The sequence below is a fragment of the Aulonocara sp. 'chitande type north' Nkhata Bay genome, linkage group LG3 (assembly GCF_057382095.1).
Source record: "Aulonocara sp. 'chitande type north' Nkhata Bay isolate Kocher_YH1m ecotype deep benthic linkage group LG3, A_spYH_male_GT1.1, whole genome shotgun sequence".
NCBI classification, from domain to species: Eukaryota; Metazoa; Chordata; class Actinopteri; order Cichliformes; family Cichlidae; genus Aulonocara; species Aulonocara sp. 'chitande type north' Nkhata Bay.
Genome location: NC_141346.1, coordinates 54003070 through 54017378, shown reverse-complemented (window position 1 = coordinate 54017378; position 14309 = coordinate 54003070). Strand labels below are relative to the sequence as shown.

The following is a 14309-nucleotide window of genomic DNA, read 5'->3' as shown; positions in this document are numbered from 1 at the left end:
GTAGAGCTGAAACGCAGTAGAGCACACCGGAAGTGCTTTTTGCCTCTTTTTTAAGGAGGCGGGTTGTGCCGGTTATTGTGCTATAAAATGCATAGTGGCACGATTTCTACATTTCCCGCCATGTGAATGGACAGCAAACATATATGTTTGGACCCTCTGGCTCACTGAACCTTTCCGCGAACAGCAGGCACATTATGTTAACAGCGTGACGGCAGCATCGGTTTTTCGGTGAGTGTTTCACGCTTGTAGGTCACGTTAGCTGGCACTGTGTTAGCTTACTGCTGTTTTGTGATGAGACGTGATATTCGCAGTCTCTGTAGTTACGCCGTGATAGCAGCTTTCCTCTTGTGTCTTGTACACCTTGAAACGTGCGTCTACCGAGTACAAACTGATGCATCACTATCGAGACTAACCGCAATGTTCAACATAATATCTTTTCTTAAGCTTAAAATTATTATTCGTTTGGTGTGTCTGGTAAACCGAGCAGGTGTATTTTCATATCTGTTGGGATTAAAAGCGGAGTCCCTCGTCCAGTAAAGATCATATTTGACGGGAGTTTACCTCTTTGAATAATGTAGTTACTACAGCGGAGTAAGTAACTACTGAACCAGATAATGAAGAAAAATGTGTTTTACAGTCTGGAGTGAAATGAACCCGGGCTGAATGTCTTTGAGTAAAAGTGGTTGAATCTGCGTTATCGCGTGATAACCGAACTTAACCAGGTAGTACTTAGTTGAGGGTGACAAGGGCACATACGTTTGGTTTTCTGGTGTGAATGGCTGCTGCCATGTGCGCACATGGTCAGATTACAGTAAGAATGCCCCTGTGACTCAATACGGAAGCCATGTAGGTGTTACACCTTATAGTACTGTGCGATAGTGTGTCTGCGTATTGACCTTCGGGCTTTGTGTTTCAGCCCATTGGGTTGAAAATAAAATAAAATAATGGGTACATAAAAATAGCACGTCTCTACTTTGAGTTAGCTTATGTCAGCATTTAATAAACTGTGAAATTTTCTGTTCAGTTTTTTATAATTGAATATTCTCTGTTTGTTTTTCTGTTTGATTATTAGTAAGTTTGTGTTATCATCTTTGTGGGATTCTTTAGTACTCTTAGTTGCAGTTACTGTTAGTATGAGAGTATTAGTTTGATTAGGTTTTCCCTTTTTGTCTTTGTTGTTTCCTTATATTAAGTTAGGAGCCTTTTAAACAGATTTTTTTTTTAGATACCCTGAAAGACCACAATTGGTCACCTTGCAGGAATCTAGTGTCTGAGCTTCTGATGGTGAGACGGTGGAATATCTTCATCTGTCTGAGGAATCTGCTCTTAGTCCAAATGATTTACATTCCCCTGTGAGTCAACACGAAGAGGTCCAGGGAAGAAGAGAAGTATGTGCCTATTCGATAGACACATACTTCACTTCAATAGACAGACACATCAGTCCTTTCCTTTCCATAGTTATGGTTCTAATTGCTTTTAAACTCTTACATTTTGGGAGCTGTGTGTCAGAAGGGATACAGTTCCCTCAGGGTTTGTTGTACGTTGATTACACTTAAATACAAGACGAGACTTGACAGATGAATGTTATCCTGTGTGAGGTTTAAGGGCCAGATTGTCTAGACTTAGGATTTGTTATTACAGACAACAGAAGCAGCTCGTGACAAATAAAACTGACTCTGTAGTTCCCAAATGTCTTGACCTAATTTGGCCCGATTGGTTTGGTTTCATTTATTTGATGTGTTTTCACTGAGCGTGACCATTTATAAGGAAGAGCTGCATTTTTTTCTATTCTTGACTTAAAAAAGATTCATGCTTGCACCATTTCACCTACAGAGCTTAGTTGCACCTGACCTCAGCTGTTGCTTATAAGTAGCTCCTTGTGCTGTATAACTCTGGAGGTGTGTGTGAAGGAGCAGGACAGAATACCATTACGGCTTTTTTTCATGGCTTCTCCTGTGCCCCAGCATCTCGACATAGCTAGCCCGAAGGTGTCTTTAAGATGTTTATTGATGTCTGACAGTGAAAGAAATAAAGCGCGTGTGAATGCATTACTTAAGTAAATTACGTATATTGGAAAGCCTTCGTTACAGTGTTTTGAGTAACTTGGATATCTGGAGACAGATTAGGTTTTGTCCCAAAATGAAAAGGACACAAATATTGCTTTGGCGTTGCTAGGAGCAGAATAAATGCTTGTCAGCCAACATCAGCTGTTATCTTCAACACTCATATCCTGTTTAAATGCCTCCGAGCTCTCAAGTTAAACACTCAGAGTCTGGTACCAACTTCTGACTAATACTCAAATTATAGCTTCACCCCAGGGAGTGACTGCCTCATTGTAGCTGCTGGATTTGAAGCCTAGCTGTGTGTGAGCTGTGTTGGGCAGTTATTTACTTAAAGTTCACAGACCTGGGAGTGTCTACGCAAAATGCCCCTCTTATCCTGCTTGTCCTACTTGTTTTTGAAGGTGAAAGAGGGCACACCTGAATATTAAATGAGTCGTCAGCTCTTATATGTAAACCTGCCAAAACATTTCTTTAGGTTGTTTTTGGGCTTTATAAATTATTTTACTAATTGACGTCCAGCTTTTATTTATGTTTGCTGTTTTTAAGTGTTTCTGTCTTTTCGTCGCCCTACACATGTAATTTCTTTCTTAGTCTTACAAGTTTAGGCGCTGACAGTATCGTGTTTGTGAGCGATCTGCAGTCTCTTCATTGATCGGGTCCTGTGACCGGAGCGTTTGATAGCCACCTAGTGTTTTTGTTTCCTGCTCATTGTGGAAATTGATTATTTCATCTAAAGAAACGAGTAACATCAGCCCAGACTAAATTTCTCAACAGTGGGCATACACGTGATTTCAGCAGCTGAGAAGTAGCTTATCAATGAAACCAGCTGATGCTGCTGATGTAGACCTAGAAAAGGTCGTGTGACCCTATTGCTGTATGTCTGCTTCAAGCCTCGACTTTAAATGACCCCTGGACGTGTTTGTATCACTGTGCCCTTGATGGGACACGTGGCACACCCAACACAGAGTGTGCAGAGAACAGTGTGTACTTGTAAATTGTACCTCTAGATGTTTTTAAATAACTTTGAAGGTGCCGCCAGGTAGTCATTGTCGAACCGCAGCATGGTGATCATCTGAGGCATTTTTACCTGCATGTCTTTCGCAATATGTTTGAAAATATGAAGCTGGCAGCTTTTTATGGCCCCATGACTTTAGCCTTGCTCATGATTTACCAGTTCAGTTTAATTAGTTCTGCTCCGCTGCTTAAAAAGTCCTGTTTGGTTGGACTGTAACGACTCTGACCAGGCTGATTTAGTGAATGATGGCTTTTGAAAGCTCTGTCACTGAGGGAAGAGGGCAGAGGGTGTTCAACCAACTGTCTCACCAGGGAGGAAGCACACATGGATTTTTAGCTTATCTAACAAAGCGAGGAGTAGACCGGCGTATAAACCCAGCCATTTATAGACGATCAAGGACACTCATAATAGTGAGGACCTATAACTCAACTGTAACAGTGGTTTGTTGGTCTGTCACACCTGCCTTTGTTGGAAGGAGGTGTCAATAACAAGTTTTACAGATGAAAACCAAACCATGACAAAGAAGTGTAAATGAAACTCGGCGGGGGGGGAAAGAATAGACCATACTACATCCTCCTTCACAGCTGCATAACAAACGGCCTGGTCCTCCAGGAAATCAACGCAAGCTGCTTCTGAATCTGTCTCTTGCCTTATTAGAAAGAAATATGACTGTGCTGTAAAACTAAGAATTATAGCTGTATGAATAAGACATCCTGTCATAAGGATCGCCAAAGTCACCCTGATCCTTGATACAACACAGTATTAGTCAAGACTGGATTAGGGGAACATTACGAGTATTTATGGCAGTGAGAGAGAAATTAAACATGCCAGTGTCAGATTTTAGGGCCACTGAAACACAGTCTGTCCAAACGGCAACAACAGGCATTTAATTAGGCACAGGGCGTTAGACTGACTTCCCTAAGGGGCCCAACAGGAACTGAGAATCAGGTCGGAGGTCACACATGTAGTTTATTGTCCTGCCTTCATGTGAAATGTGTGACCCATATTGCTTTTGTCATGTACTCTGTGGTCTGGGTAAAGCATTCAGCCAGTCATCCAGAAGCAGAATAGCCATTATCAGTGTTTTTATTAAGCAACATTATTGCATTCTGATTACACTCATAAAAAAGTTTCCCATGCAGCCAGTTTTAAAGCCTGAATATGATGGCATCTGCAGTATGCGGCCTTTTAATAAAACCAAATATATCCTGATGTAAACGAGGTATCCTTTTTTGGTTCTTTGAACATCACAACCCAGTAACCTCTCAGCCGTAAATGGCTGCTGTTGTCACACTGCCAGGTGGGCAGGTGGTGCGGAAAGAGTAAATGAAGAGCAAATCCCAGCAGGTTCATAGTCTTTAGTGCTGTTTCTGTTATTATCCTCCCATGATGAATGATACTGTATCTAAAAGATAAAGTATCGTCTTTGTTGCTTTATCGTTTGGATATGCCCGCCCAATATTTACAGCTCTGCTTTTAATTTAGTAGCGGCATGAGTGATGTGGTAATGATTATGTCAGCCAGTGAAGTACATTTTCATTACCATTACAGAAAAGAGATGAATATTGTGTTTAATATTTTTTGTGTTTATTGAATTTAAAAAAGTGAGTTTAGAAAACAAACAGTGGAGCAGCCTTACATGTCCTCCTGTGAGTGAGTGGAAATGGCTTTTTCCAGTGAGAACTCAATACCTGTCTGTCCTCCCCGAGGCTGTACTGCAGTCATTTGTGTGTACACAAGGTGTGAAGTCAAATTCATGACTAACGGTGGACACATTGGAGAGAGGCTGAACTTGTTCCAGCTGCTGCTGTTTCCATCGCCTCTATTGAAAATCGTTGAAATTGCACTTAGTCGTGTTGTTTAATTAGATGTATGCACTCCTGTCATTCATGGCTGCTTACACCACATGCTGCTAGGTTCATTCTTATGTCACATGACGCAAGTCAAAGTAACTTTAACCCAGAAAGTAACGAGGAATGTCAAAGTCATTTTACATGCTGCAGCCCACTTTGATCTCAAGCGGGAGTGAAACTCTGCTTTATGTCACAAACAGAAGTTTACCTACATATTTAACCCCTGACACAGGTAGAAAGAAGTGTGTCAACCGAATGTTGCTGCAGTAAATGGAAAAAAATCTGTCAGTAAGGCTTAAATTATAAGATGTAAATGTGTGACATGTATGTACTATACAGCGTCTCGAGAGCCGGTTGTATTTGGCCAGCCCCTCACAGCTTTTGGAAACGTGGCTGACCCTTTTTTCTCTCCCACTGCCCGTAGAGTCTAAACAAACTCCGACACCAGGATGAAACGACGAACAGACGCCCCTCAGGACCGGTGAGTTACACAAACAGCAGCAGCTTTCAGTTCCCATTCGTTTTGCTCTCAGCCACAGTTTCTGCGTGACACCTAAACACGTTTTGTTGCATAAGGAGACACAAGATTTCACCAATATTCATGCACCATCCCTTTTCCCCATCTACAGATACTACACGGTGGGACTCATGTTCTTCATTCTGGGCCTGGGAACGCTGCTGCCATGGAATTTCTTCATGACAGCTTCACTGGTAAAAACAAGACTTCACAAAATCTGACACAATATGAAGCATATGCTGGGTTTTCAGTGATAGTATATTTTGTATTTTATACGTCAGATGTAGCTTTGTTGTCGTATTTTTGAATGAAAAGCCCTGCGTTTGTGGTGTGTAGTACTTCCAACGTCGACTGGAGACAAATGAATCGAGCAACGGGACCGAGGTCGTCCGCAAAGAGTACTACTTCAACAACTGGATGACTCTGCTGTCTCAGCTGCCTCTGCTGGTATTTACCCTGCTCAACTCCTTCCTCTACCCGAGGTCAGTGACTGTGTTAAAGCGCTTTCAAACATGCAGATCATCCTTTCTGATGATCTGGCTGCACTTGAACATGTCACCTTTATGTCTGAATCAGCAGCTTAGTTATTGGTCTTTAAGTAATGGCAGTAGGAATCTGATTATACCTAATAACACGTTTCTCTCTTTTAACATAACACAAGTCTGAAGGTCATGCAGTCACATTAATGAACACATCTTTAGCCCAAAAAACAGATAACAGAAAGCCTTGTTGCCATGGTGTCGTGAGAAATCTCTGATCCTATACTATATTATTTGTCACGTGAACTTTTCGTGAATGTCTGCCGCTCTAACAGACGGATGTTTATTGCCTATTAGAGGACGACGATGTGTTGAAGTTGATTTGCTTCGACACATCGTCGTCCTTACAGGATGTCTGTTTCCCGATGGTGCGCTGTAAACGTATACTCAGACTGTTGCTCTGTGGTATATTTTATGATCTGTTAGGTCCTTCATGGTTAACTGTGTTGCAACTGTGTGTGTTTCAGGATATCGGAGGCGATACGTATCGCAGGTAGCCTTGTTTTCATCCTGCTGCTCTTCATCCTCACAGCGGTTTTGGTCAAAGTGCCCATGGAGGAAGACTGCTTCTTCTCGGTCACCATGGCTACTATCTGGTTCATCAACTGTAAGTCATTGTGCTTCTATGTATATGTGGGAGACAGATGTGTTTGAGTGATAAGATGCTACAAGAAAAGCCCCCCCTTTTTTCCTCCCTCGTCAGCGTTTGGTGCCGTGCTGCAGGGCAGTCTGTTCGGTCTTGTGGGGATGCTGCCTCAGAAGTACAGCAGCATCTTCATGAGTGGCCAGGGCCTCGCTGGGACATTCGCTGCCATCGCCATGCTAATAGCCATAGGAAGTGAGTCACTTACATCCACACAAGCTTCCAGTGGGCTCCTAATCCTCAGTTGCTTGGTAACCAAGGGCATTGAAAATCAACAGGAGCAATCAGCATGACACCGCACAGCACACTGCTTTCAAAGAAACCTGAGCACACTTGGTTTTGTTGAACGCTTTTTTTTTTTTTTCTCTTATATTTCTGTCCCAGAATGCTTCAGTAACTCTGCTTTGTGTGTGTTTGTCACTCAGGTAAAACGGACCACGAAACGGCAGCTTTGGGTTACTTCATCACACCGTGTGTGGGGACGTTGCTCACACTCTTCAGCTACTTGGTGCTGCCACGCCTGGTCAGTCAGCTGTCCTCTCAGCATAACTGCATTACCCACAATCCATCTGACCTCACCTATACAAACTCTCCACACATAAGTTTGTATGCAGATGAACCTGGATGTGGGCATTTGTAGCATTTTTTTGACTGCAAACTGTCTCGTCTGAGTAAACAGAATATATAAAGTATATAAAGATGGATGTTGAACACACAGTGGTTTTGGACTTTGTATCACAAGTGCTCACTGGCATCCTAAGTGAATCCATTATAGTATAAACTTGATTACAAAACCTAATGTTTATTATATTTTGATATTTCAGCTGCTTGACTTTTGTGTTGTGTTTTTGTTTTCATGCAGGGGTTTGCTCAGTATTATTTGAAAAAAAGCAGCACATACGAGGCAGACACCACAGACGAGCTGCTGAAAGGTAAGCTTTGGCTACACAAACAACTCTTCACCATCGCTGAATTAATGCCATTCCTTTCCAAGCTGCGCCACACGCTGAACACCAGAAGCCTTAAAATCTGTCAGACGTTACTGTGACAGTGAGCGAACGTTTGTTTGCTTTTCGACTCAGTTCACAATTCTGTCCCTCGCAGTCTGGTTGAATCAAATCAATTCAGTGGAACATTATCTCATTAAGTCAGTTTACCCTCTGTTTATCCAATTAGACGGTGCCCAACAAAGATGGGTTTGTGAGGCTCACACAGCCTCCTGCCTTGTTATGAATGCTAAAAAGCCCATAGAGGTCCAATTAGTCATAATTCACTCAACCAGATCCCACATTTGAAACATTACCTTTGAGCACATATTGAATAATAATGTTTTTGTGTGAAAGTGAAACAGCGGAAGTGAGGCTTTATAGACATTCAATTGCAGAAAGCAGCATGGTGGAAAATGGCAAGCTGGCCGGGCACGTTAACGGATTGGCAATCGGCAACTCGGCCAAAGGTAGCAGCGTCGCCGAGGCCGAGCCGAGGTCTGATGGAACCAAGCAGGCCTTCCTGCCCCTGGAGCAGGTTGAGAGGGGGCAAGCCAAGGCCTCTGTTATAGAGGTCTTTAAAAAGGTACCCTCGTGTTAGTCGTCGTTTTGATTTAAGTTGAAACTATTTAGATCAGTTCATTGTCTGCAAATATTAAAATACTAAATAAATAAATCCATGTCCTCGTTTTCAGATCTGGGTGATGGCGTTCTGCGTCACCTTCGTTTTCACAGTCACTCTGTCTGTGTTCCCTGCCATCACCGTAGATGTGAAAACTACATCCGAAGGAGAAAACTGGGGTAAGACCGAACACTCGCTTCAGTACAGCTGCGCTCAACATTCATTTAGCGGATGGCAACAAATACAGTGCATCTCTTTTGTAGCCTTCCTATCGCGATATAAAAATGTATCTTTGTACTCATTCTTTCTTCAGAGAGCTATTTTATTTCGGTGTGCTGCTTCCTCATTTTCAATATTAACGACTGGCTCGGCCGGACCATCACCACAAAGATACGCTGGGTAGGTTTCCATATGTTATTTATGTTTCTGTCTGATGCCAGACTGGACTTATTATATATTTCATCAGCAAAAAACTGAGCTGTTCTCTTTCATTCATTCATTGTTTGCTTTTTTTTAATATGACAAACATGTATGTGTGTGTATGTATGTATGTGTGTGTATATGTATGTATGTATGTATGTATGTATGTATGTATGTATGTATGTGTGTATATATATGTATATATATATATCTCAAATATGAAAAAAACAAGGAGGAAATTCTTTTACTGTGTATTGATGCACAAAATTGTGCTTAGATGTAGATTTTAGCACGTTATACAAAAGCTTTTAGCACAAACGCCCAGAGCGCACTCACCACAACACTTGTCATTCTGAGGCGACTCCTGAATCCAGATGAATGTGTTATCCTGAGCTGGAGGTTTCTTCCTGTTAAAAGGGGCGTTTTTCCTTCCCACTGTCACCAAACGCTTGCTAAAAGGAGGTCGTTTGATTGTTAGGGTTTTTGGTCACTGGTGCTAAATGACGTAGCCACATATTTGCTCCAGTAAGCTTCAGACAGCAGTAGGTGCACTGCATCCTCTTTTAGTGAAATTATTTTGGATTTCCTGAATGAGCGTAAATCAGAATACTAGCACGCTTTTTAACCAGTTTCACGTCTTCATGTATTCTCCTACATGTCTCCTCTGCAGCCCTCTAAAGAGTCCCGTCTCTTCCCGGTGCTGGTGATCTCCAGAGTCGGGTTCATCCCTCTGCTGATGTTCTGTAATGTCCAGAGCCGCAACTACCTTCCTGTTTTATTTGAACACGACGCAGCATTTTCTGTCATCATGGTTTTCTTCTCTCTGTCCAGCGGCTACTTCGTCTGCCTGTCCATGTCCTACGCGCCACAGTGAGTACAGCGTCGACACATTCAGAGGTTGCACGATCACTCCGCAGACAGCTGCAGGACTGTGTTCTGATTCTTGTCATGTGGACATGTTTTGGTTGCTTATTATTGAAATTTGGGACCAAAAGATTTACAGTTTATTAAACAGTGTTGTGTTTTTGTGTTGTTTTGGAGCTCATGCTGTGTTTGAGTCTGTAACAGCTTAGTGTAATCGCCTTTTACAGCTTCTGAAATTCATCTGCATAACTGTGGTGTAGTCTTTCAAATCTGTATGCCCGTTTTGGACACAACTTTGTATGTGGAAGCATATGGAAATGTTCACACATGCAAAATTACCCCTGAGTTATGAAACATGCTGTTATGTTAGTGAGTCGTTCTAAATCCACGGGTTTGTGCTTTGTGTCTGCAATCAGCATACTGCCACGCCTCATGTACCCATGTAGGGGTTTCATTTAAGGTGAAGTGGAGAAAGTGGCGAGGATGCTGTAAGGAAGTAGGGCTGCCACAAACGATTATTTTGATAGTCGACTAGTCACCGATTATTTTTGCGATTAGTCGATTAATCAGATCATCATCCATTGGACGTACAGCGTACAGCTTATTGCACCAGCAGCATCTGGTCTTATATAACTATCATTAGCTTACAGCTTGAAGTGTTTGTGCTAACTAAAAATAAAGACAAGATGGTAGTTTATTAATTTTTAATGAAATTTGCAGATTGTTTCGGTGAAGTTTAATAAACTCCTTGCTTTCTAAAATATAACAGGACACCGGAGTATATTCTCCAGCATCTCACACTTCTGATAATCAGCTGTCTGCTTGACAGTTTTAGCTGTGCAAAAACTATACCTTTAATCTCAGCCAAACCGATTTACTCAGGAACAAATAAAATACTAAAGAAAGCCAAACAATAACATTTTTAAGTTATCTAAGTGACTTATATATATATATGTTTAACCTGACTAGCGAAAGACGGCGGTGGGTTTGAAAACTATTTGCCGGGAGTCCGGTGTTCTCACGGCTCTAGTTAGCCTTGCCCCCGCCTAGCTAACGAGCTAGTGGGTAACAGACGTCTCCGAAAACGTCGGAGCGCTTTTGAAAATACGTGGTGTCTTGATAAACTGAGCAGATATTTGAGGTTTACACAGCTACATTCTCGCCTTAAAATATGTTAAAGGTTTATTTTGTAACCCAGAAAGAATAATAAGAGTAAAGTTAAAACTAACTAGCTGCCGCCATTGTTGACAACTGCGCTGGGCTGCGCTATGAATTCTGGGACACAGCTTCTTCTTCTTCGGGGTTTAACGGCAGCTGGCATCCTTGTACATGCAGTGCTGCCATCTTCTGTTTCAGTCCGTTATTACACTCTTAAATCCTACTACTCATTCCTGCGTCCTTTGTGATCTTACAAAGCTTCAAACGATGCGTCGACTATTAAATTAGTCGTCGACGATTTTAATAGTCGACATAATCGTGACTAGTCGACTAATCGTGGCAGCCCTATAAGGAAGACATGAAGACTTATTTGTGTACCAGGAGCAAAAACTGTAACAAATAACAACAAGGAAAAAATGAGATACGAGTACAAATTTTAAGGTGAAATCACAGAAATATGATTGCACCTCGTTATGCACACTTGAATTGGTAAGCGTTCTTGAGCTGTACCTGGATCACATGACCAAAGGGCACAGCAAGCTGAATGTCCACTAATGAATGTAGTGAAGCCACTGTGTGCTTTTTCAATGTTGTTGTGGTTCCTGTGGATTAAATACGTGATGTCTGCCTTCAGGTTGGTGGAGCCTAAAGACGCAGAGACTGCAGGAGCCCTCATGACCTTCTTCTTGGCTCTGGGTCTGTCCATAGGAGCCGCCCTGTCCTTCCCCCTGCGGAAGTTGATCTAGTTAAACACACACGAAGAGGAAAACGAATGCCCCCGTCTGGCCGACCTTTCTGTTTTTTCTTTTTTCTTCCTGTTTCCTGCTTGCCTGGAAATGTGCCCCACAGTGAGACTGGAACAATCATGGCTGAAGAACTGCTACTGTTTGGGAATTGTTAGCTTCACTTCGAAAAGAGAAGGGGAAATGCTTCATGTTACTGAAAAGAACTGCTGCTCATGTTACCTGCTGCTAATCTGAGAAACAGGTTAGAAACATTTCCTCCGTGGGAAGTCCTTTTTTTTTTTTTTTTTTTTTCTGATCACTGTTGTGCATTTCTACATTTTGAGGTTTATTTATGTTTGAAAGAAAACAAAACAAAAAAAAAAACAGTCAAAGTTATTTCTGGGCATTACCCTGTGCCAATAACTTGTAGATAAAGGGAGACTGAGATTAATTTTTACGGCGGTCAGAAAGACTTTTGTATGATATACTGTAGGTCATTTTTTTTCCACAGCTGAGACTGTGATATTTTCCTTTGTATTGAGGACTTGGCTGATGAGTTTTTTTTGTTTCCTTCCGTTATTTCTGTAGTTTCTCTTCTTCAGGCCAGCAACTCCATAGTTTGAGCTGATGCTGCCATCTGCTGGTCAAAAGTTTGAACTGACTTTTTTTTTTCCTGCTTACAAACCTGAAAAGTTCTAAACATAGGAAATACTTATCTGTATTGCAATCAGGATGTAAAATGCTACTGAATGGCAGGGAGGTGGTTTGTTTGTTTGTTTGTTTTTTCAGGTAAATGAATTTTCTGTAGCTGTAACATAGGAATCAGATGTGATTGTTAGGGAAATGACGAGAAACTTACTCTTAATGCTGATTCGTCATTTTATTTGTTACTTTTTACCAATTTGAACGGTCAGATATTGGCCTTTGTAGACGATTGTGCCATGCTCCGCTTGCACACTGATTTTATAGTACTGCTCTTTGCTCAAATGTATCGAAGTGAAAAAAAAATTAACATTAATGTTACACTTGGGTTACGTGCACTGAAGTGCTCGACAAGTCTCTGTTTTTGTTATCTTTCTGTAATTGAAGACTATAGAACAATGATGTGTTGAAATGTGTGTCGTTTCAAAGTGAGCGAAGGGCCGAGAGCTCAAGCTGGGAGAAATATTCACGTTTTGTTTTTTTTTAATTTTTGTTTTTTTACTTGATTTATGCTGGATTTACATCCGACGGGAAATGAACCAACACAGGCCGTGTCGTCATCTTTAAATAGGAACCTAAAATAAGGCAACGTTGCGCCAATGCCACTTCAGCAGGTGTGCGTTGTGTTGCAGTGGAAAGCAAAGAGTGGCAATCAAGAACAAGAATGTCTTTACTGTTTTCTATAAACAATCTAAACTGACTTGAAGTGAAGGCGTGCGTATTTCTCTGCTATTCTAAAATATTCATGTCTGCTCTGCAATACATTTGGTTTTGTGTTCTACATCCTTCTCTCTGACACATTGGTACATGATGTGCTCAATAGGAACAGATTTTTACTGAATTACATGAGGGAAGGGACTTCATGCCTGTGTGTGTGTGTGTGTGTGTGTGTGTGTGTGTGTGCGAATAAACTTATTTGACAGGTTGTGCGTTTGGTGTAGATTGTTCATTTGTATGTACAGTTACAGTCAGCAGGATCTTTTTCTACATCCAAAATAACAGGTAAGGGATTTGCTACAGTGTGTGTACATGTAAATGTAGTAAAAGAAAAGTAAGTCTACCACACAAGGTCCCTATTTGTCTGTTGTAACAATGCTTCGTGGTAATAAATCTTGATAAATCTTACACTTTTAAAGTCTATTTATTTCCCCTTGAAGTCTGGAAGAAGACACATTAGCTATTTAACCATTTATACATGTAAGAAACATGGACCTCAGTAGTGACCGTGAAGGCAACTTTGAGCCTGTGTTTGAGCAACTGAATCAAAAGTAGCCAATTTTTTTTTAACTGAAAAATAAACATTACAGCAGAAGAGCTTTAAAAAGGAAGAAGCAGGGGAAATAAAGGTTGTCTGTAAACAATGACATCCAGCTTATTCAGGAAGTCTTTCCATATTAGTTACATGTGCCATGAAAGCACATCTGTCTGTGCTCTGTTAAACCCTCTCTGACTATTTGGATTTGGAGTCTACTGGGGGAGGACTCAAGACCAGTCCTCTGGTTAAACATCACACATGGCAGAAAAAGGAGGAACGTTTTGTAGTAAATGATAAAAATTAACCCAAGTGAGGCATGAAGTTTACAATCCAAACAAAAGGAGGAACATCGTGGAAAAATAAATACAAACAAGGCATCCATCTGCAAAGTTTGAACCCATATTTTATTTACAACAATGTGGAAAATATTTAATGTTTAAACTGAGAAAAATTTCCCATTTTAAGCGAAATATAAGCTCACTTTGAGTTTGAGGTATTAGTACTTCAAAACAAATGAATTTGGAGACAGTGGCAACAAAAGGCTGGTAAGTGTTTTGTCTGTTCAAAAATTTCTTTGGGAACATGTAAGTAACATGATTGCTTCTCTTAAACGGTTAAAAAAAAAAAAAAGTCCAAAGCTTCTCAGAAGTAAAGATGGCAGGGACGTTCACCAAAATGTGTACAAATTGTGGAATAATTTTAGAATAAAATTCCTCAGTCTAAAATTTTAAAGACTGAATATCGTCTACAGAACATAATATCAAAAGGAACAAGGTCAAAAACCAATATTGGATGTCTGCTCTTCTGGCCCACAGACAACAATTCATTAAAAACAGGCCTGACTCCATCAGGGAAATCTCTGCGTGGGCTCAGGGCTTCAGTGTTCAGTGATTCCACCCACAAATGCAGGTTAAAGCTCTGTCATGCAAAGGAGTCATGTGTAAAAA

At 41.1% G+C, this 14309-nt stretch overlaps 1 protein-coding gene across 2 annotated transcripts; it reads left to right on the top strand.

The window, feature by feature from the left end:
* The first annotated feature begins 44 nt into the window (after positions 1-44).
* On the top strand, positions 45-12807 carry LOC147336206 (equilibrative nucleoside transporter 2-like). Of its 2 annotated transcripts, XM_086285266.1 has the most exons (13): positions 46-228; positions 5356-5412; positions 5561-5642; positions 5785-5930; positions 6455-6594; positions 6691-6825; positions 7056-7153; positions 7493-7562; positions 8015-8202; positions 8312-8417; positions 8552-8637; positions 9329-9528; positions 11315-12807. In XM_086285266.1, exons 2-13 carry the CDS (start codon positions 5381-5383, stop codon positions 11424-11426), a joined length of 1395 nt encoding a protein of 464 aa, XP_086141392.1. In that variant the 5' UTR covers positions 46-228; positions 5356-5380; the 3' UTR covers positions 11427-12807. The 2 variants fall into 2 exon arrangements, with proteins under 2 accessions (XP_086141393.1, XP_086141392.1); XM_086285267.1 differs by lacking the exon at positions 6691-6825 and having other exon boundaries at positions 45-228.
* The last annotated feature ends 1502 nt before the right edge of the window (positions 12808-14309 follow it).

Coding starts and splice junctions, on each gene's coding strand:
- LOC147336206 (XM_086285266.1), top strand. CDS start 5,381: ATGAAACGACGAACAGACGCCCCTCAGGACCG. Junction 5,931..6,454: donor AACTCCTTCCTCTACCCGAG/GTCAGTGACTGT, acceptor TGTGTGTTTCAG/GATATCGGAGGCGATACGTA. Junction 6,826..7,055: donor CATGCTAATAGCCATAGGAA/GTGAGTCACTTA, acceptor TTTGTCACTCAG/GTAAAACGGACCACGAAACG.